This window comes from Brachyhypopomus gauderio, unplaced genomic scaffold, assembly GCF_052324685.1.
Source record: "Brachyhypopomus gauderio isolate BG-103 unplaced genomic scaffold, BGAUD_0.2 sc179, whole genome shotgun sequence".
NCBI lineage: Eukaryota > Metazoa > Chordata > Actinopteri > Gymnotiformes > Hypopomidae > Brachyhypopomus > Brachyhypopomus gauderio.
The window spans coordinates 58,767-81,797 of record NW_027507000.1 but is presented as its reverse complement, the minus strand read 5'-3'; the positions used below and the strand labels follow the sequence as shown (position 1 = coordinate 81,797).

General features: G+C 46.0%; 1 protein-coding gene across 7 annotated transcripts in view; it reads right to left on the bottom strand.

Moving 5' to 3' along the window:
* Window positions 1-21,632, bottom strand: part of LOC143501909 (NACHT, LRR and PYD domains-containing protein 3-like) — a 70,131-nt gene extending 48,499 nt beyond the window's left edge. For 5 of the 7 annotated variants that reach the window (XM_076995068.1, XM_076995069.1, XM_076995071.1 and 2 more), the window contains exons 1-6: window positions 21,327-21,632; window positions 15,623-15,730; window positions 15,343-15,426; window positions 14,385-14,498; window positions 9,703-9,816; window positions 469-2,352 (exon numbers count right to left, since the gene is read on the bottom strand). In XM_076995068.1, the coding sequence (XP_076851183.1) occupies window positions 469-2,352; window positions 9,703-9,816; window positions 14,385-14,498; window positions 15,343-15,426; window positions 15,623-15,672 (2,246 nt within the window). In that variant the 5' untranslated portion in view covers window positions 15,673-15,730; window positions 21,327-21,632. The remainder of the gene's footprint in view (window positions 1-468; window positions 2,353-9,702; window positions 9,817-14,384; window positions 14,499-15,342; window positions 15,427-15,622; window positions 15,731-21,326) is intronic. The other 2 variants (XM_076995070.1, XM_076995072.1) reach the window with 2 other exon arrangements.
* Window positions 21,633-23,031: the final 1,399 nt, after the last annotated feature.

Here is a 23,031-nt window from a genome sequence, read left to right as displayed (position 1 = left end):
ACTCAGGAACACAAAGGATTCCTATGCAGCTAATCATTTTAGAGAAAACAGGCAGATTAAAGCAAAGAGAAATCCAAAAAAAAAACAGCAAGATCATAAACTGGAGAGGACAGTCAGCAAAAAGCAGCAAACATATAATTGAGGCTAGACAGTGATCAGAGATGAAAAATTAAATCAAAGGTCAGGATACAGAAAAGATTATAATAAAGCAAGAAACCGATTGTTAATTAAAACTACTGTGTAGACAAAACACAGTTGTTGTAGGGAGATTGATAGCTGAAATTGGAAACGGGTGACTTCGATGTAATTATATTGGGACCACACTAGTATTCCAGTGAGGTGGCCAGAAGTGGTAATGCTGACACCTAGAAATAATTCCATGTCTTTAACTATTGTACAATACTACTGTTTAATCAGTACTCCACTATATTAATGTATTATAGATATTACATTAGTTTCATCACTCACAGAGCCTTTCTGCATTTTGCTATAAGTGGTAACAGTCTCCGATATCCCTCTTCTGATGTGTTGAATTTCTTCAGTTCCATCTTATCCAGCACTTCCTCTGATATCTGCAGCATGTAGGCAATGGCTGAGCAGTGTGCAGGAGAGAACCAGTTTTCTGACTGTTTCTCTGAGTTTAAATACTCCTGAATTTCTATGGATAGTGACATATCTCTCATTTCAGTCAGACAGAGGAACAGGTTGATTGATCTCTCAGTTGGGAGGTCCTTTGTTTTTATTTGTTTTATGATGTACTTCACTGTCATATTGATGCTCTCTAAGCTGGTCAGCGTGTATGACAGTAGTCCACGTAGGAGTCTCTGATTGGACTCCAGTGAGATGCCCAACAGAAAACGGAGGAAAAGGTCGAGGTGTCCATTCTCACTCTTTACAGCTTCATCCACTACAAACACCAGCAGATCATGCAGTTTGTTATCCTTAGTCCACACATTGGGGCTGGACCTTGTGTACTTTTCCCAGTGAGGTGGAATAAAACTTTTGACATGCACCAGGTTCTTAATTACATAGCAGTGAAACAAATAGAATGCTGCCAGGAACTCCTGAAAGCTCAGATGTACAAAACAGTAGACCTTCCTCTGGAAAAGCACAGATTCCTCCCCAAAGATCTCAGTGCACATCCCAGAGTACACTGAGGTATCAGAGGCATCAATCCCGCACTCTCTCAGGTCATCTTCATAGAACATCGCATTTCCTTTTCTTAGCTGTTTGAAAGCCAGTTCAGCCAGTTTCACAATCAGGGATCTGTGGGATTGTAGAAGCTTTATTTCATCTGTCTCACTCTTCATGTCATATTTCTCATTCATCATATGTGTCTGAATGCACAGAAAGTGTGAGTACATCTCAGTCAGAGTTTTAGGGATTTCTGTTTGCTTGGTTTGTTTCATGATTTGCTGAAGCACAGTAGCTGAGATCCAGCAGAACACTGGTATGTGGCACATGATGTGGAGGCTCCTTGCTGTCCTAATGTGTGAGATGATTTTCTCAGCTTGATCTTGGTCACTGATTTTCTTCCTGAAGTACTCCTCCTTCTGTGGGTCATTGAATCCCTGAATTTCTGTCATACGGTTGACGTATTGAGGAGGGATCTGATTGGCTGCTGCTGGTCTGGAGGTTATCCAGATGAGGGCAGATGGAAGCAGTTCTCCTCTGATGAGGTTTGTCATCAACACGCCCACTGATGATGTCATGGTGATGTTGGACACTTTCTCACTCAATAGGTTCAGAGAAATTCTGCTTTCATCCAGACCATCAAATATGAACACAGCTTTGCATGAGTAAAATTTTTCTGGGTCCAAATCTTTTATTTCATGATATAAGTCACACAGAAGTTCATAAAAACTGTAGTGGTTATCTTTAATTAAGTTCAGCTGCCGGAATGGAAACAAAAACATGAAATCTACATCTTGATTGGCTTTTCCCTCGGCCCAGTCCAGAATGAACTTCTGCACAGAGACAGTTTTCCCAATTCCACAAATTCCTTTAGTCAGCACAACTCTGATTTTCGCTTCTTCTGTTTCTCGTTCAGGACTTTGTACATGTTTAAAGATGTCTGAACAGTTAATTTGAGTGTCTTTCTTTCTGTGTTTTCTGGGATTTTTCTCCATCTTTATAACCTCATGTTCCTCATTCACTCTTTCACTGTCTCCCTCTGTGATGTAGAGCTCTGTGTAAAACGTGTCCAGGTGGGTTTTATTCTCTGATGTTTTGATTCCTTCATATAAGCTCTCATACTTGTTCTTCATGCTGGTTTTGTGTCTTTGTGAGACTCTGTGCAGGAGGTCAGCATCCACTGGTGTGTAAGAAAATGCATCATCTGTGAAGTCCTGCCTGATGGGGTCAAACACCAAAACACAAACACCATTAACACAAATGGCCATGGAAAACTTCTCAAATTGTAACTGACCAAAAAAATTAAATGTTACATCTCTTAATGTTTTGACTTTTCAAAAAGTCAAATAATTTGTCAATCATTTGCCGGCGGAAGGACGAGGCACGAACTCCAGCGCGCAGACTTCAACGTCACTTTATTAAGGACACAAATAGTGCAGACAGCGCACGTTTAACACTTAGACGTGTAACGTAGACAGACTCAAACAAAGACGAGCACGGGACACTGCGCGAACGCACACTGAATAGACAGACCACATAATCCCCGCGTGATGATGAGACAGATGACTAGACGTAGACGACATAAACACACGCCCAAAGGGAAGGGGTCAGGGGCTTTATCGTAACACAGACCTTTCCCACAAGTTCTGTACAGTATATTTATCTACAATACTAAGACATGCAGGATAGAATGAGCACAGGCACTTCATACAAAAATTATGATAGTGACTTAGCATATATAATAACATACATATAAACATATTGTAACGTCAGCCCTGTGGTACTGGCAGGACAATGTCACTACCCATGATCACCCGCGGCCGCCTGCGGATTTTCTTTGGTCTCGCATGTCATGTTTGTGTCAGTATTGGTGTGTGTCACTTTTAATCATTCATGTTGTTAGTTAGGTTCCCCCTGTATCATTTCATGAATGTGTACATTGTGTGCGTTTCCCACCGTGTGTGTGTAATGTCTTTGTGTTAATGCCTTGCCCTCATGTTGTGTGTAGTTGAGACCTGTTTGATCGCTCGTTCTGATGCAACGAATTGTCAAGGCGATTAATAATATGTAATATAATATGGACCTGCCTATGACTCCTTGCTCTCACATCACGCAGTACAGATAATGGTACAGATAATGGATGGACTTTTGTCCTTGAATCTGTTTGAAAACATTTGAAAACTACATTTGTTTAATATCCTAGAATTAGAATGAATAATTCCTTATTTTCCATAAGGAAAATCCTCAATAATAGCAGATACCCTCTGCAAGGCACTCTGGCAACTCAGAGGAGCAGTTGCAGTGATAGACTCCTCTCTCTGTACTGCAGGACCGAGAGCTTCCGGCAGTCATTAATTCCGGCAGGAATTAGGCTGCTGAAGAACACCTGATTTGTGTCAGGGCTGGTCCCAGGGCGGCCCCTCCGGTTGCCACCAGGAGGAGCCCGCGAGTCAGACCTCAGACAAATCAGCGGTAATGGCTTTCACCTGTCATCCCGTCTTTATAAGGATGACAGACGCAGTGCCTCACCGCTGAGTTGTCTGCTTCATGTCGTCAACCTCACGCCATTTCCCTGTTGTCTCTGCTCGGTGTCTCGCCACCCTGCCTCTTATTCGTTTCAGTTGTTTTGTTTGTATCCCTGTCCATTCGAGTTCTTACCTCCTGCGCCGCTCCCTGGCCTCTCTCAAGTTTTCCTCCCGCTGTTATTCTTCCTGTCCGTTTGGTTTTGGTTTTGGGAAGGGTTTTTTGTTCCTCGCGGCGTTTGCCAGCTAGCCAGCTACCTTCCCTGGCGTCCTTGTTTTTTCCTTTTGGTTTTCTGTGTGTTCGCCACGCGTTGAGTTAATCCGCGATTGTTCTCTGTTTTCCCCCGTTTCTCGCGTTGAGTATTCCGCGATTGTTTTCTGTTTTCCCCCGTTACACGCATCGAGTTTCTCCGCGATTACTTTCAGTTTCACCCTCTACGTCAGCACTGAATACCCAGCGCGCCGAGTCTTTGTTCCCTCGCGCTCGTGCGATTATTCAGTGTACGGACGAGGCGCTTGGGTTCGCCATCATAAAACAACCGCGGGAGATTCCGTCCCCTACATCTCCCGTTCTGACAGAACAACTCAGCCTAATCATGAACCCAGCCGAGTCTCACGACATAGAGCGAATGAAACTCGCATTAACCGTACAAGGGCAGGCTATAGGCAAACAAGATCAAATGCTGCAACACGTACTAGAACAGCTACAAAACGTTACGGTGGCCCTGCAGAACGTTAGCCAACCCCCAGCTGCTCCTGTCAGTCCGCCGCTGGCTGTGCCCTCAGCCACGCCTGCTCACTATGAGCCTGCTCTGCCTTCACCTGCACGTTTTGCAGGCGGATCCGGTGAATGTCGTGGTTTTTTGTTGCAATGTGCCCTGATATTTGAACAGCAGCCACTAAGGTTTCCCACAGAGAAAGCCAAGGTAGCCTACGTCCTCACATTGCTCTCTGGCAAGGCTTTGGCCTGGGCTACGCCAGTATGGGAGAACCAACCCGATGTGTGCTCGAGTTTCGAACGGTTCTCCCAAGCCTTGAGGAGCACGTTCTACCACCCTGCATCCGGTGGCCAAGCAGGGTCAAGGCTGTTGAAATTACGCCAGGGCAAGAGTACGGTGGCCGACCACTCCATTGAATTCCGTACTTTGGCCGCGGAGAGCGGTTGGGAGGCCCAAGCCCTTACAGCGGCTTATCTAGAAGGGTTAGATGAGGGTCTCAAAGATGAGCTAGCCCTCCGGGACCTACCCACTGATCTGGATGCGTTTATTGAGCTTACGGTCAGGCTCGACAACAGGTTACGTGAGCGTAGAACCAGACGTTGCTCCCAGACTGGATTCTCCGCCACCGCTCAGGCTAGCTCCCTCACATCCAAGGCAGATTGGGTTAGCGAGGCCCCTAGGGAGCAACCTATGCAGATAGGGCACACTCGCCTGTCAAGAGAGGAGAGGCAGGCACGCATACAAGAGGGCCGGTGTTTATACTGCGGTAAAGGGAGCCACAGACGCGACAGCTGCCCCGACCTACAAGGCAAAAGGGCAGACCCGCCGATAGCTGGGGAGACTCCGGCGGGTCTCTCTGGTACTCCTCACTCCGAGGCCCTAACCCTCCACGTCACCCTCTCGTGGCGTGGGGGTCCTGAACACAGGCTCCTTGTGCTAGTTGACTCGGGGGCAGCCGGCAATTTCATTGATGCCTCCTTAGCGGCTTCTCTCGGGATCCCACTCGTTACCCTCGATACGCCCCTCACTGTGGCCGCTGTCGACGGAAGGGCCCTTATGTCAGGGAGTGTGAGCAGCCAGACTATCCCCCTTGACATGAGAATAGGGGGACACAGCGAACACATAACACTGTACGTTATCAGTGCCCCTAAGTTAGGCCTTATTCTCGGTCTGCCCTGGCTCCAGCGCCACAACCCAGACATCGACTGGCTGCATCTGTCGGTCAAACAGTGGGGCCCCCTGTGTAGGACTACCTGTCTGGTGACTGCTAGTCCTACAGTCGGCAAAGGCCCTGCCGAACAGCTAGACCTTACTCCCGTTCCTGCTGAGTACCACGACTTGCAAGAGGTCTTCAGCAAACAAAAAGCTGGGTTCTTGCCCCCACACAGACCCTTTGACATCGCTATCGACCTCTTACCTGGTACGAGTCCTCCCAGGGGTCGTCTGTTTTCTCTTGCTCTGCCTGAACGCAAGGCCATGGATGAGTACATCCAGGAGTCCTTAGCTGCAGGGCTCATACGGCCATCTACCTCTCCCGCGGGTGCGGGATTTTTCTTTGTGGGGAAAAAGGATGGAGGTTTACGGCCGTGCATAGACTACCGGGGGCTCAACAAGATCACCGTCAAAGACAGGCACCCTTTGCCCCTCATGCCATCGGCCTTCGAAGCACTGCAGCAGGCTACCGTGTTCACCAAGCTGGACTTGCGCAGTGCTTACAACCTCATTAGAGTGCGTAAGGGTGACGAATGGAAGACTGCTTTTATTACCCCTTCAGGTCACTACGAGTACCTAGTGATGCCGTTTGGGCTCATGAATGCCCCAGCCGTCTTCCAAAGGTACATCAACGGGGTGCTAAGGGAGACCTTGGACCGCTATGCGTTTATATACCTGGACGACATACTAATATACAGCCAGTCGCTCAGGGAACACGTCGGGCACGTCAGGAGGATACTCCAGTTGTTGCTGGAGAACCACCTGTATGTTAAATTGGAGAAATCGTTGTTTCACATGGAAGAGGTCTCGTTCCTTGGTTTCCGTGTTTCCAAGGGCAAATTGGCCATGGAACCGGCTAAAACCAGAGCGGTGGCCTCCTGGCCGGTGCCCACGTCGGTCAGGCAGGTTCAGCGCTTCTTGGGGTTCGCCAACTTCTACCGCCGGTTCATCAAGGATTACGGTTCTGTGGCAGCCCCCCTATCTGCGCTCACCAGCAAGACCCTTAGGGGTTTCAATTGGACCCCTCAGGCCCAGGCCGCGTTCGACGACCTCAAAGGAAGGTTTGTTTCTGCCCCCGTGCTTCGTATGCCGGATCCCGACCTCCCCTTTGTTGTGGAGGTCGATGCCTCTGAAGTAGGAGTGGGGGCCATCCTGTCCCAACGGTCGGGGAGCCCTCCTAAACTCCACCCCTGCGCCTTCTACTCCCACCGTCTTACTCCGCCCGAGCGCAACTACGACGTGGGCGATAAGGAGCTCCTGGCTGTCAAATTGGCCCTTGAGGAGTGGAGGCATTGGCTGGAGGGTGCCAAACACCCTTTTGTGGTCTGGACAGACCACAAGAACTTGGCATACCTCCAGCAGGCCAAACGGCTTAATCCTAGGCAGGCAAGATGGTCGCTCTTCTTTGAACGGTTCGAGTTCACCTTGTCGTATCGGCCCGGGTCCAAGAACATTAAGCCCGATGCCCTCTCTCGCATATGGGAACCGCCCTCTGTTCCCTCAGGCCCAGGGACTGTGATTCCCCCTGCCAAGATCGTAGCTCCTGTCCAGTGGGACATTGAGGCCACCGTTAAACGGGCCTTGACAAGGGATCCAGATCCTGGGGGAGGGCCAGCGGGGCGGCTCTACGTTCCGGCCCGGGTGCGTGGGCAGGTCATGAAGTGGGCTCATGCCTCACCTTTTGCTGCCCACCCAGGTGCTCGGCGCACCCTTGAACTACTCAAGCGTCGTTTTTGGTGGCCCAACATGGACCGATCTGTTGGCAGTTTTGTGGCTACTTGCGCGGTGTGCGCTCAGGGAAAGACCCCTCATACCAAGCCCACAGGGCTGCTCCACCCGCTTCCGGTTCCTTCTCGTCCATGGTCGCACATCTCCATGGACTTCGTGACCGGGTTGCCCCCTTCTCGGGGCAACACGGCTATACTGGTCATTGTGGACCGCTTTTCTAAATCTGCTAAGTTTATAGCACTGCCTAAGCTCCCCTCTGCTCGCCAAACGGCCTCCGTCTTCCTGCAACACATTGTGCGTGCTCACGGCTTCCCTGTGGACGTGGTTTCCGACCGTGGGCCACAGTTCACGAGCCGTTTTTGGGGCGCTTTTCTTAAACTCCTGGGTGCCAGGGCCAGCCTCTCCTCTGGGTTTCACCCCCAGAGCAACGGCCAGACGGAGCGGGTGAATCAGGACCTTGAGCAGACGCTCCGATGCCTGGCCTCCTCCAATCCAGCCTCCTGGTCCGACCAGCTCATGTGGGCAGAGTACGCCCACAACACCCTCTGGCACTCGTCCTTGGGCATGTCGCCCTTCGAGTGCCTTTACGGCTATGCTCCGCCCATGTTCGCTGATCAGGAGGGGGATGTGGCGGTGCCTAACGCCAGAGCCCTGGTTCGCCGCTGCAGGTCCACCTGGCGGCGGGCCCGCAGGGCCCTGCTTAGGGCCTCGGCTGGCCACAAGCGCTGTGCTGACAGGCATCGCCTTCCGGCCTTGTCTTTTCGTCCTGGACAACGGGTGTGGCTGTCGTCCAGGGACCTGCCGGTTCGTGGTGGGACCCGGAAGCTGGCACCACGCTTTCTGGGCCCCTTTAAGGTTGAGCGGCGGGTCAATCCGGTGTCTTACCGCCTGTCCCTTCCTTCGTCCCTCCAGGTGCACCCTGTGTTCCACGCCTCGCAGCTTCGGCCGGTTCTGTGCCGCCTTCCCCGCGCTGCAACGCCGCCTGCCCCCCGTACAGTCGGTGGGGGTCCGGCCTACACCGTCCGCCGGTTGTTGGACGTCCGTCAGGTTCGGGGCCGGGAGCAATTCTTGGTTGATTGGCAGGGGTGCGGACCGGCTGACCGCTCCTGGGTTCCGGCCAGCCGGGTCCTGGACCAGACCCTGATCCGGAACTTTCGCCGGGACAGGGCTGTCGCCCTGGGCCCGCAGGGTCTCGGGCCTAGAGGGGGGGGCTCTGTCAGGGCTGGTCCCAGGGCGGCCCCTCCGGTTGCCACCAGGAGGAGCCCGCGAGTCAGACCTCAGACAAATCAGCGGTAATGGCTTTCACCTGTCATCCCGTCTTTATAAGGATGACAGACGCAGTGCCTCACCGCTGAGTTGTCTGCTTCATGTCGTCAACCTCACGCCATTTCCCTGTTGTCTCTGCTCGGTGTCTCGCCACCCTGCCTCTTATTCGTTTCAGTTGTTTTGTTTGTATCCCTGTCCATTCGAGTTCTTACCTCCTGCGCCGCTCCCTGGCCTCTCTCAAGTTTTCCTCCCGCTGTTATTCTTCCTGTCCGTTTGGTTTTGGTTTTGGGAAGGGTTTTTTGTTCCTCGCGGCGTTTGCCAGCTAGCCAGCTACCTTCCCTGGCGTCCTTGTTTTTTCCTTTTGGTTTTCTGTGTGTTCGCCACGCGTTGAGTTAATCCGCGATTGTTCTCTGTTTTCCCCCGTTTCTCGCGTTGAGTATTCCGCGATTGTTTTCTGTTTTCCCCCGTTACACGCGTCGAGTTTCTCCGCGATTACTTTCAGTTTCACCCTCTACGTCAGCACTGAATACCCAGCGCGCCGAGTCTTTGTTCCCTCGCACTCGTGCGATTATTCAGTGTACGGACGAGGCGCTTGGGTTCGCCATCATAAAACAACCGCGGGAGATTCCGTCCCCTACATCTCCCGTTCTGACAATTTGTGTACTTATTAACCACAACAAGCACTTTATGTTCTGTAGATTCTGTGTGTTTGTATTTACTTTACTTTGCAATGTGGGTATAATGCAGTTTTGAGATGCTTTATGCTCTTCTAAAGCATTTATGGTCATATGATCGCAGTCTCCCTGTCTGTGGCTCAGTCATCATCTTTGTGTCTGTTACAGTTTTTCCCTTTGTATCCTTGACCCTTTGTTTGTATGTGGGTATGTGTTTGTGTGTGTTGTCTCATTAGCATCATATGTTGCATTTGTTTTTTATTTGAATTTGTTTGAAAACTTTTGAAAACTATTCACTGACTAGTGGGATTAAGCGGTACAGATAATGGATGGACTTTTGTCCTTGAATCTGTCTGAAAACATTTGAAAACGATATGTTTGTTTAATATCCTAGAATTAGAATGAATAAATCCTTATCTTCCATTCTGTCTTTAATGTGTCACCCACCTTAGGTCAGAAGGTGTGTATCCCCTGCTGAATGTAAGAGTCTCCTCCATGGACCTGTCACTCTTCACAGACACACAGCTGGGCACTGGAGATGCTGCTCTCTGGGTTTCAGTCCTGTTATATTACCAGAAACAGGGACAATAAAGGGTTTTTGTAACGCTGCTCGCGCAGCGGAGCGAGAGGACGGACACAATTGCTGAGATGAGCGAGATTTAATAATGGGAATACCGAAATCAGGGTCAAACAAGAAGGCGGAGGTCAGATCTGAGAGGGAGTCCGAACATGAAACACTGAGCGACATGACTAAAGACTAGGAAAACAAAACACGGGTAAAACGTAGAGCAACTGAAACAAACAGATAACACAGGGCGACCGGGCAGCGAAAACAAGACGTACTTACAACCGGGATATAACTGACATGAACAGAGCAACACGAAAGCAGGAGAAACACAAACACGAACCAACAGCATGAGCGAAGCACAAAACCAATAGATAGACAAAACCACGGATACTCGACTGGGGAAATACTGGGACTATATACAATGACACTAACTAGGGACAGGTGATGGCAATGACACGGGGGCGTGGTAACAAACAAGGAATCACGGAGACAAACGAGCAGGGTGGGAAGAACAGGCACGGAACACAGACACAAGGGAACCCGGAGTGACAGATAGGAGAGGGGGCGTAGCCATACGTGACAGTACCCCCCCTCAAAGCGTGCCACTCCGGGGCACGCAAGGGCAGACAGGACAGGGAACCAGACTAGGTCAAGACAGGGAACCACGGTACATGGCGAGGGACAGGGACAGCAGACACAGGCAGCCCCGTCGACAGGGAGGGACAACCGGGTCTGTTGTCCCGGGCCCTAGGGCCAGGGGGGCCCATCAAAGAGCCCAGCAATTTATTTTTTATTTAAAGTCTATAATTTTTAAATAATCTTGAAATCTTTCATTAATATAAAATTATGTACTCATAATAAGCTCAATGGCTCAAATATATATGTTTTTTTACCTATCTGCATATTTTCCATTACGTGCATACACCCCCGCCTCCCACTGGAAAATGGTTTGATCCAGCACTGACCGTAGCCGGCTGGTACTGGCCCAACAGCGGGAAATACAGTGGTGGATAGTTAAAGTAAATACAGAAATCTGGAGCGCAGAAAAGAAAGGAAAAACATTTACCTGACGAATTTTAAAGTACTAAAGTACTTGAAAATGCTTGAAATTGTAACTACCGTATTTTCCGGACTATAAGGCGCACCTAAAAGCCAAAAATTTCCACAGAAATCGGACGTGCGCCTTTTAATACGGTGCGCCTTATACGTGTACTGAGTACCGCACGTAAACCAATCAGAGAACACTAACACTAACGTACCGTAGTATTCTCAGATTGGTTTACGTGCGTTCCGCACGTAAACCAATCAGAGACTGCTAAAACTAACGTACTGTAGTATTCTCGGATTGGTTTACGTGCGTTTTGCACGTAAACCAATTAGAGAAGACAGTATTCTCGGATTGGTTTACGCGCGTTTCTCACGTAAACCAATTAGAGATTACTACGTAATACACAGTACCGGTACTTAGGCTTACAGGTATGCTGCAAAACAACATTTGTTTTTCAACAACCCTTGAATATGGCACCAGTGAAGAGACACGCATACGAGGCACAGTTCAAGCTACAGGCTATCAGTTTTGCGGTTGTAAACGGGAATAGAGCAGCTGCGAAACAATTCGGCATAAATGAGTCTATGGTTCGAAAATGGAGAAAACAAGAAAACGAACTGCGTCAAGTAAAGAAGTCGAGACAGAGTTTTCGTGGTAACAACGCGAGGTGGCCACAGTTAGAAGACAAACTTGAGCAATGGATATGTGAACAAAGAGCGGCTGGGAGAAGCGTCTCGACAGTCACGATTCGACTAAAGGCAACAACGATAGCACAAGACATGAAGCTGGACGATTTTCAAGGAGGGCCTTCTTGGTGTTTTCGTTTTATGAAACGGCGACATCTTTCTATCCGCGCAAGGACTACTGTGGCACAGCGACTGCCAGCAGATTACGAAGAACAGCTGGCCGTTTTCCGTGCATACTGTCATAAAAGGATTACGGAGAAAAAGATCCAACCCAGCCACATCACCAACATGGACGAGGTCCCCCTCACTTTCGACATTCCCGTGAACCATACTGTGGAGAAAAAGGGGACCAGCACGGTATCGATACGTACCACGGGGCATGAGAGGTCAGCGTTCACCATTGTTCTTGGCTGTCACGGTAATGGACAGAAACTACCGCCTATGGTCATTTTCAAGAGGAAGACGCTGCCGAAAGAAAAGTTTCCTGCCGGAATAATAGTTAAGGCAAACCAAAAGGGCTGGATGGATGAGGAGAAAATGGGAGAGTGGCTGAGAGAGGTGTATGCAAAGAGACCGGGTGGTTTTTTCCACACATCACCGTCCCTGCTGATCTGTGACTCCATGCGCGCTCATCTCACGGACAACATTAAAAGCCATGTAAAAAAAATTAATTCGGAGCTTGCCGTCATTCCGGGAGGTTTAACTAAAGAACTCCAACCGCTGGACATTGGCGTTAACAGGGCTTTTAAAGTAAAGTTGCGAGCGGCGTGGGAGCAATGGATGATAGACGGCGAACACACGTTTACTAAAACTGGGAGGCAGCGGCGGGCGAGTTACGCCACCGTCTGTGAATGGATTGTGGATGCCTGGGCTAAGATTTCTGATTTAACTGTTGTCCGAGCTTTCGCGAAAGCCGGCATCATTGCTAAACAGCCGCTTGGCGATGAGACCGACTCAGACAATGATGAGCGGGAACCTGGACTGCTCGTTAGAGAAATTGCGCAGCTTTTTAATTCCGACACAGAGGACGAGGACTTTGATGGATTTGTGGGAGAAGAGTGAGTAAAAATAATGTGTTTTGTCAAATAGTAAAGTTCAATTAAAAAAACTTCAATTAAAAATCACCGTTTCGCGTCCTTTACTTTTCTTGTAGACCGTATGTTATAGCATGTGCCTTTATAATACGGCGCCGTACAGAATAATACGGTGCCGTACAGAAAGAGTCCGTAATTGAGCCTGCGCCTTATAGTATGGTGCGCCTTATACGTGTATCAAATACAGAAATAGAGCCCGTAATTCAGACTGCGCCTTATAATACGGTGCGCCGTATAGTCCGTAAAATACGGTACTTCGTTTCACAACAAATAGCTGTCTGACTGAACAGTTCTCGTGAAGACGTTAAGATTGGGGGTTTTGAAAATAAACAACCATTAAATAATGTGATAAAAAGCGAATTATTTTGAATCATTTCGAGTATATGTATAAATACTTAATTAAGTTTAACGTGCTGGAAAATATTGAAATGGACCTTTAAAGTGACGTACACGTGCTTGAATTCCACCTTGTAAAGGTGTATGAACCCTACACATGAAACTTTCTTGTCCCGGGCCCCAGCAAGACTGTCAACGGGCCTGGACACAGGACAGACCAGAGGGACAGGACGTGGGACCTGGGGCATGGCAGGGACAAGGACAGGAGACATGGAGACTGGCCAAGAGCTGGACTGGGACACGGCACGACACGGGACACATATGTCCTATGTCCTACATTAACACAAATGGCCATGGAAAACTTCTCAGATTGTAACTGACAAAAAAATTAAATGTTACATCTCTTAATGTTTTGACTTTTCAAAATGTCAAATAATTTGTCAATCATTTGCCGGCGGAAGGACGAGGCACAAACTCCAGCGCGCAGACTTCAACGTCACTTTATTAAGGACACAAATAGCGCAGACAGCGCACGTTTAACACTTAGACGTGTAACGTAGACAGACTCAAAGACGAGCACGGGACACTGCGCGAACGCACACTGAATAGACAGACCACATAATCCCCGCGTGATGATGAGCCACAGGTGAAACTGATTAACACACGGACACAACCACACCCACGAAGATCCACAGACACAGATGACTAGACGTAGACAACAAACACACACCCAAAGGGAAGGGGTCGGGGGCTTTATCGTAACACAGACCTTTCCCACAAGTTCTGTACAGTATATTTATCTACAATACTAAGACATGCAGGATAGAATGAGCACAGGCACTTCATACAAAAATTATGATAGTGACTTAGCATATATAATAACATACATATAAACATATTGTAACGTCAGCCCTGTGGTAGTCGCAGGACAATGTCACTACCCATGATCACCCGCGGCCGCCTGCGGATTTTCTTTGGTCTCGCATGTCATGTTTGTGTCAGTATTGGTGTGTGTCACTTTTAATCATTCATGTTGTTAGTTAGGTTCCCCCTGTATCATTTCATGAATGTGTACATTGTGTGTGTTTCCCACCGTGTGTGTGTAATGTCTTTGTGTTAATGCCTTGCCCTCATGTTGTGTGTAGTTGAGACCTGTTTGATCGCTCGTTCTGATGCAACGAATTGTCAAGGCGATTAATAATATGTAATATAATATGGATCTGCCTATGACTCCTTGCTCTCACATCACGCAGTACAGATAATGGTACAGATAATGGATGGACTTTTGTCCTTGAATCTGTTTGAAAACATTTGAAAACTATACATTTGTTTAATATCCTAGAATTAGAATGAATAATTCCTTATTTTCCATTCTGTGTCTTTAATGTGTCACCCACCTTAGGTCAGAAGGTGTGGATCCACTGCTGAATGCAAGTGGCTCTGTCATGGACCTGTCACTCTTCATAAACACACAGCTGGGCACTGGAGATGCTGATCTCTGGGTTTCAGTCCTGTTATATTACCAGAAACAGGGACAATAAAGGGTTTTCTTTCAAACCTTTACTATGTGATATATAAAATATCACATGAGGTACTGTAACGTTTCAGGGGGGACAGGCGTGACGCAAGTGCAAGATTTTAACTACTTTATTAAATAATACGAGAAGCAGACTAGACAGACAAAACTACCAGGCACACGAGAATCCACGTAACAGAAACAATGAAACAACAAGACAGCAAAACAGAACCACAGAACGACAGAACTACTCTTGACGGAATCCAAAACCACACACACATTACTTTAAGACAGAACTAGAAATCACGGAGGACTAAACAAACATAAGGCTCAGGGTTACTCGTACAAGAACAGCTACAAACATAACCAAAGTGTAGGGCTGCAGACAGTAACAACATGGAAGACACAACCGAATGAAAACTATACAACGACACTGAGGGGAAAACCACCGAATACCAGCAGACCGAACAAGAAGCTGATAACAGACACAGAGTATCACAAGGACGCTAAACGGACACAGAGAAACACGTAAGGGTAGGCGAAGCAGAGCGAGGGCAAGGAAAACATAGAGGGATGCACTTACAAACAATGACCGACACGGAGGACTGAAACAGAAGGGAAGATATACTCTGAACAGGGGAGTGAAACGAGATTCAGGTGTGGGCACTAACGACGGGGGCGGAACAGACACAAGGGAAAGCACAGAACTGGGGAAACTAGGTGGGACCAGGGAGGAGGGCGGAGCTGGACGTAACAGGTACAATACAGTTGTGATGCTTATATAATGCCTAAAGTTATTCTAATGCATTTATGGTTGTTAATTGTTTGCAGTGTTGTACCCTGACTCGGAGACATTTAATTCATGGCTGATGTTGTCAGGAGCGTCTTTATGAAAAGACTCATCACTCTTCAAACACACAGTCCTGTAATATTAAACAAGTGAGAGTACTTGTGCTTCATATTTATAGTACAGATTTCAGCTGTTCATATATTTTAGTTGTTTATATCTTTCATATGTTTATATCTTTTGGTTGCTTATATGTTTTAGATTAGTTTCCAGGTTGCAGTGATTTACTGTGATGTACGATGGAGTCTATGATGAGATTAGTCACAACTCACTTTGGGTCTGAGGTTCCTGCTCCACTGCTGGAGTAATGAGGCTCCATCATGGATTTGTTCCTCTTCACACACACACAGCTAGACACTGGAGACGTTGCTCTCTGCTCCCTGTCAACAGTTCATCATAAGAGGAAGAGCAGGGCACTGAAACTCTGATTATAATAAACCTGATGTCACTGCAATATAAGTAATTCCCTCATAAACAATGGATGGGTAAAACAAGAGTGCCTGGCATATTGTCATCATGATTTTCTCTGGTGTAAAGTTCTTTAATGTAAAATAATCCAGAACTATGCAGCCCTAGAGAGGAGAGTGAAGCAGACCCAGGAACTAGGCTTTAGATCCACTGACACCATCACATCCTCTACTGCTATTCATTCTTAACCCTAACGCTAACTAACAGCACTCTTCCGGCTTTCATGAGAGGCGGTCGCACTCTGAATGAATCACGCCTCTCACTGCTTATTGTTTTGTGTTATCAATGCTTGTATGTGCTATATGGATTTTTTGCATGCACACAAACTGTTGTCCTGTTTGCGAGAACAATCTGTGGTCATATTTTTTTGTCTCCTCCTAATGTTATCTCTCTATGTTTCTCCCTAATCTGTACGGCGGCACCCTGAAGTGTGGCCACTCTAGGTTCTTGGTGCTTTACACCGGGGTCCTGGGGAAACTGAATTTCCCATTCGTGGGATCAATAAAGGTTTATCTTATCTTATCTTATCTTAACGTAAAAAATATATATTTTACCGGGTATAAAATTCCAGGTAAAATATAGTTTTCATAAAATTTTTTAAGTACAACACTGTATGTGTCACGGTGACAGCTCCGGACCCTTCCCTGTGGGCGTGCCGCTATATTCATAGTTCCATGGGTGTGGGTTGTTCGTGAGCGTGTTCGTAGTCGCACCTGTGCCTTGTCTCGAGATCACGAGGGTTTGTGTTAATCACCTATTTAATGTACGCTCGCGCAGTGTCTTGTGCTCGTCTTTGTCTAAAGTTTCGTGCCAGTGTGAGTGTCGCTGTACCGTGCTCGCACTATCGTGTCGAAGTTACGTGTCTTTGTGTCCAATAAACGTTCAATAAAACGTTCTACCCCGGTAGCGCGAAAGGGATCTGGAGCGGTCAGTGGTCTGAGGCGGGGGTGCGGCGCGCCTCTGGAGATGGCACGGAGGTCCGCCGGCGCACGGCGCCGAGTCTCGGCTCCGGCGGAGCACAAGAGGGAGGTCGAGGCTCCTCAGGGGAGGCTCCCGGGCGCAAGGACCAAGGGCGCACCGGGAGGAGCAACGCGCGCTGGAAGCGCGGCGCCGGGGACCGGAGGAACTCCGCCGTTTGTTCCGCCTGCTTTCCCTGGAGGGATAGCTCCACCACTAGCGCCCTGGCAGGCAGCCCAAACACTGTCGTGGCTGCCTGTTCCTGTTTGTGTGTCGAAGCTACGTGTCTTTGTGTCCAATAAACGTTCTATGTTCACCGTATATGTCGTGGTGTCTGCCTCCTACACCCATCGTTACAGTATGACAAGTTTTGTAACTCTTCATTAATTTTACAACAGACAACATCACTAAAAAAATTTAAAAGGTACCATGGATGACCCTATAAAAAACAAAAAAAAATATTAGAAAATAGGGTAATCCTTAACAGGTAATGATGTCCTAACAAAAAAAAATAATGCTGCTGGGAACTTGGTCTTTGGTCCCCCTATTCCTGGGACATGTGAGCCCTGTCTGGTAAAGGTCCTGTCACTAACACCATGTAAACTCCACCCATAAAGTATGTGATTCTCTATCACTAACGCTGGGTGAAAATCACCCAAATGCATGACTGAAGAAACCACAGATGGGAGGAGGGAATCAACAATACCATTAATGACATTAGTGCCCTTAAGTTACCCAAAGTCCCATGCAACTCAGACAGTAGCAACACATTGAAAATCACATGACAAAAATTGTAAAATCACCTGGTGTTAGCATTCTAGGGTTAATTAACCATCAGGATGTCAGGAGTGATACTGATTCTAGCCACCAGAGGTCCTCGTCCCTACAATATTAGTCATCTCTATAGTTACACTCATCTTCAGCACTTGGCTCTAATCGTCTCCTAATTATCTTCCCTATAAATATTCCTCTGATTCCTTCATTCATTGTTGAATTGCTGCTGGTACTTCCTGTTTCTGCAGTCCTGGATTCTTCTCCTGCTCCTCATTGTTCTGGTATCGTTCTCTCTCTTCCGGTCCTGGGTTTGTGTTTAGAGTATTCACACTCTGGAATGTTCTGCTGCTTCACTTCTTCTGCCTGCTCTCCCACTTGAGTTTTCTTTTCCTATACTGTTCATGTTCCTGTACTATTCATGTACTGTTCATGTATTGTTCATGTACTGTTCGTGTGTCGTTCCTGTACTGTTCATGTACTGTTCATGTATTGTTCATGTACTGTTCGTGTGTTGTTCCTGTATTGTTCATGTACTGTTCGTGTGTTGCTCCTGTGCTGTTCCTCCCTGTCCATAACACATACACAAATAACTTAACTCTCCTGCAGCCTCTGTGGTTCTAATTATGTTTTACTGCTTTAAATTGTGTCATGTTTTACTTCTTATGCTTAAAACATTTTCATTATATTTGTACATGTATTCATATTTCCATTTAATTGAATACATATCAAATTGAATGTATTTGCAGTTTTAATTGTCTTGTGCCTTATAGATTTTCAAGCCTCAGATTTTTTAAACATAATTCTTAACCATCACAGTGAGCTGGCTCAGTGATCAGGGGAGACACCCACACACCCACACACACATAAGCAGACATAGACATCAGGTGCTGCTAAAGCACCACCAGCTCTGCCCTTTATCAACGAAAGTGCCCTTTTGAAACTTCGGGTTTTATTATTATTATTATTATTATTATTATTATTATTATTAATAACATTTTACTGAGATTGGTTTGAAATTATCTTTTGAAAACCTGAGCAATTAAAAACAATGCCCTTAAATGAGATTTTATGAAAATCTCCCCCACCTCACACACACCCGACCTCTCTCTTCCTTTAACACACCAGATGCGCTGCAGCAGCAGTTCAGTTCAGCGAGTGGAAGGAAGCGTCTTCAGCACAGCACACACGCTCACAGATAGACTTCTTCTCCCGTGCCCCACCAGCCAGATAACATACACATAAATTAAAATTTTGCCCTCTAAGCCCAATGTGAAATCATTTTCTTGTGCAGTAAAATGTCTCATACAGCACCAAACTACTAAGCATTTTTAGCTGACTGGTCACCTGATAAACTAGTCGCTCTAGCCCAAATCAATGATAGATAACGTGAGGATGACCACATACAAATAGTTAAGGTAGTTTGCAAATCGAAATGTTAAGCTGAACGTTTTCCGTTGTATAGGTTTTGTTAGGCAACATAAATTAACACATTCGTTTGTGAAAGAAGAAACGGGAAGTTCCCCATTATCTGTGAAAAATGCCCATCTGCATTCATGTAATGACAACACTCAGTAGCCTATAACTCCTCCTCGTACTTTTTGGTCTTTTTACTGTCTTAATTGTAGGCCTATATTGATTTACTAATTGCAAAATATATGCAACAAGGCCTGCAGACAGTGGAGGGTAAACAGAAGTTAACTGAAGGACTTAACAATGACTGTATAATATAGTTAATATTGGAAATGGATTTTATCAGTTGGTGGTGTGACTTTTTTCCATTGAAAACTCATTCAACATATGCGTGTAATTTTTTTTATAATGAAGTGTTCCATGTGCGCTAGAAAGTGCCCTTTCTCCCCCTGAGCACTTGACCCCCAAAATGTCTGTGCACGACACTGCACTCAGACACAGACACACACACACACACACACACACACACACACACACACACACACACACACACACACACACACACACAAACGCAGTGCAGTTGGACTATCACACTGCTGTCTGTCTGTGCTTTGCACTTGTATTATTTGTTTGATGCTTGTTTGTTTAATGTCAGAGACTTGTCAGAGTGTTCTGTGAGAAGATCTGCTGTCACCCTCACACACTGCTTCTCCTTTACGAACGACTCCACCGTTACATTAACCTTTAACACATACAGTGACACTAGCAATATAATGGTAGATCAGTGCCATCTTCCAGTAAAAATGTAAGACTCATACATTTAAGGTTGTAGTGCTAGTTTTAATTTTCCCTTACTCATGAAATACATGAGAAGCAGCCAATACTCAGGAAGCCAATTGAATGTTTTGCTTTTAGAGGGTGGGGCAGTTTGTTCAGTACCCTGGAATTAGAAAACATTCAGTGTTTATACACTACACTGGCTTTTCAAGCTGAACCTGTTAAGCTTAAAAAGTTAAGAAGTGACACAAGACGACATGTCGCACTGATAGCACACACATTTAACTGTCTATAATATTTGCAACGACAGCCGCACTGTAACAAAGGCAGAAACACATTTTAGTGCAGTATTCAAATGCACTAATACTTCATACTTATGAGAGAAGGGGTGTTTTGGGGTGTATTGGGGTGTTTTGTATAAACAATTTGCTTATTTATTTCCAGTTAGATAATGTAAGCAATTTCTTTGTTTTTTTTGTGACTTTACTCATTATTAACTGAACAGTGACTTGCCAGGATTCTTAGTTGCCAAGTTAATCAGTGTTTTCAAGTGATCCTGAACTGTCACTGGAAGCTTTAAGTGTTTTTTCTCAAAACGTTCCTGTTTAGATCTGCTTTTGGTTAAGAAACTCTAACTCTGTTCTAATTATTTTAATAGTTTCCAGCTTATTATTATCTTATTTACTTTATTACATTATTTTATTTAGTTACATTTTATGTTATTTTAATATTTACTTTATTACATTAATATTTTATAATTTGTCACTTTACTACATTATTTTATGATGTTTGTTTCCTTTTTATCTTTAATTTCTTTTAACATTTTCTTTTTGTCTTATCTTTTCTTCCTTTTAATGTTTCTTTTTTATTTATTCTGTAAAGCACTTTGAGTTGCATGTATGTATGAAAGGTGCTATACAAATAAAGATTATTATTATTTGTCACGGTGAGGCGGCCCCCTACCGGTCGCCTCCGTCCACAGCAGTTGTTGTGACGTTTTGTGACGTTGTGTGTGTGTCCCTCAGGTGGGCGGAGCCCGTGATCCGTCTCACCTGAGGGTCGTTTGTTTGCCTATATATGTCTTGTCTTTGTACCAGTTGACCGCTGGTCATTATATCCTTAATTCGGATCTATTCACGGGTTTTTGGTTTACGCACTTCTTCATTAAACCATCCTTTTCCCCCTGAGACTTGGCATTATGGCTTCCTTTTAGTTCGCACACCCTGCCCGTCACATTATTATTATTTTGATGCAGCATCAATGTTTTAATTTCTATAACAAACATGTAGGTGCTGTTATATCTGGTGTTTCCCTTTGTAAACTGATCCACAGTCAGTTTTGTATAAATATTAAAAGAGAAAATCACTCATATATTCCATTTAAGTCCAAACGGCACAAAACCCAAATATAAACCATTTCATTCAGATTCACAACAATCTTTATAGACCACTGTAGACATTTCAGGAAATGATAAAATGACTTGATCACATGTCTCTCCTGTTTCAGTCTGAAACCCTGTTTTATATTTCTGACCATAATTACTAGCAAAGTGATATACGGGATTCTATAGAATGATGAAAGGACAGTTACCTTCACTGGGTTCAGTCTACAAGTCTTTTGTAAGAAAGTCCAGGTTCATCTTCACCAGGATGTCCAGGGTTTACAGACTTACTGCCTTCTATTTCAACATTAGTCGATTCTCATAGTAGATGACTTGGTTACTACATATAATCCTGCACACAGGCTCTCTTCTTCTTCACTTGAGTCCACAGTTACACACACACACTCTTCTTCGTCACTGGGATCCACCTGTACACACACTCTTCTTCTTCACTGCAGTGCACCTGTACACACTCTGTGCTTCCTCACTGGAGTCTGAACCAGTCTAACTGCTTTTTAGACAAACTTCTTTAAGGCAAACGTCCAACCGAAAACTTGAACTGAAGTTAAAATAATCAGACTTGTTATACATACCTTCCACACTTCTTATTGTTAAAGAATGGCACCTTGATATGCTGGAATGTGTTTTTGTTTTGTTTTGTATTGAACTTTTACATATTTTATCCTCATGTATAGTACCAGTCAAAGATTGGGACACACATGACAATGTATGTTTTTAATAATAAAGTAATAAAGGCATTTTCAATAATGGCATTTAATACCCTTAATATAGAGGACACTAATATAGTTGTCACTGGACCCCTCAATATAGAGAACAATAATTCACCACTGTACTGTTACCATTGGACCTCTCATTATACGGCACAATATTTCACTGTAATGTGCAATAAAGGACTGTTGAACTTCACTTGATTTCTGTAACATGAATACACTTCTGCAAGTCACACCTACCATAGCATTACATAAAGATTCAAGACCGCTCTTGTAAAGAGACCAGTCCTCTCATGTAAAGAAACATGGACTCTCATGTAAAGAGACCAGTCCTCTCATGTAAAGAAACATGGACTCTCATGTAAAGAGACCAGTCCTTTCATGTAAAGACCCTGGAACGTCAGCTTCTACACCAGCTCATACCCAAGGTACAACATGCAATGGACCCCCTGCAGTTTGCCTACAGAGAAAAAGTGGGGGTGGAGGATGCCATACTGTACTTTCTCCACCGGACCCACTCTGACCTGGACAGGGGGGGTAGTGCAGTGAGAGTCATGTTTTTTTACTTTTCCAGCACCTTCAACACCATTCAGCCCCTCCTACTAGGAGACAAGCTGGTGAGGATGAAGGTGGATCTACACCTAGTCTCCTGGATCACTGACTACCTCACTGGTAGACCTCAGTACGTCAGGCTGAAGGACTGTACATCAGAGACTGTGGTCAGCAGCACAGGAGCTCCACAGGGGACTGTACTCTCTCCATTCCTCTTCACAATCTACACCTCAGACTTCCAGTACAACTCTGAGACGTGCCACATGCAGAAGTTTCCGGACGATACTGCCATTGTGGCCTGTGTACGAGGAGGACAGGAGGAGGAGTACAGACACCTGGTGGGTGACTTTGTGGCATGGTGCAAAAGGAACAACCTGCTGCTAAACACCTCCAAGACCAAGGAGATGGTGGGTGGACCAGACCACCCACACAGCCTGTCTCTATTGAGGGGGTTGATGTGGAGATGGTTAAGACCTACAGGTATCTCGGACTACACCTGGATGATAGGTTGGACTGGTCAACCAACACAGACATCCTGTACAGAAAGGGGCAGAACCGGCTCTATTTTCTGAGGAGGCTGGGGTCCTTCAACATCTGTAGGAAGCTCCTGCAGATGTTCTATCAGACTGTA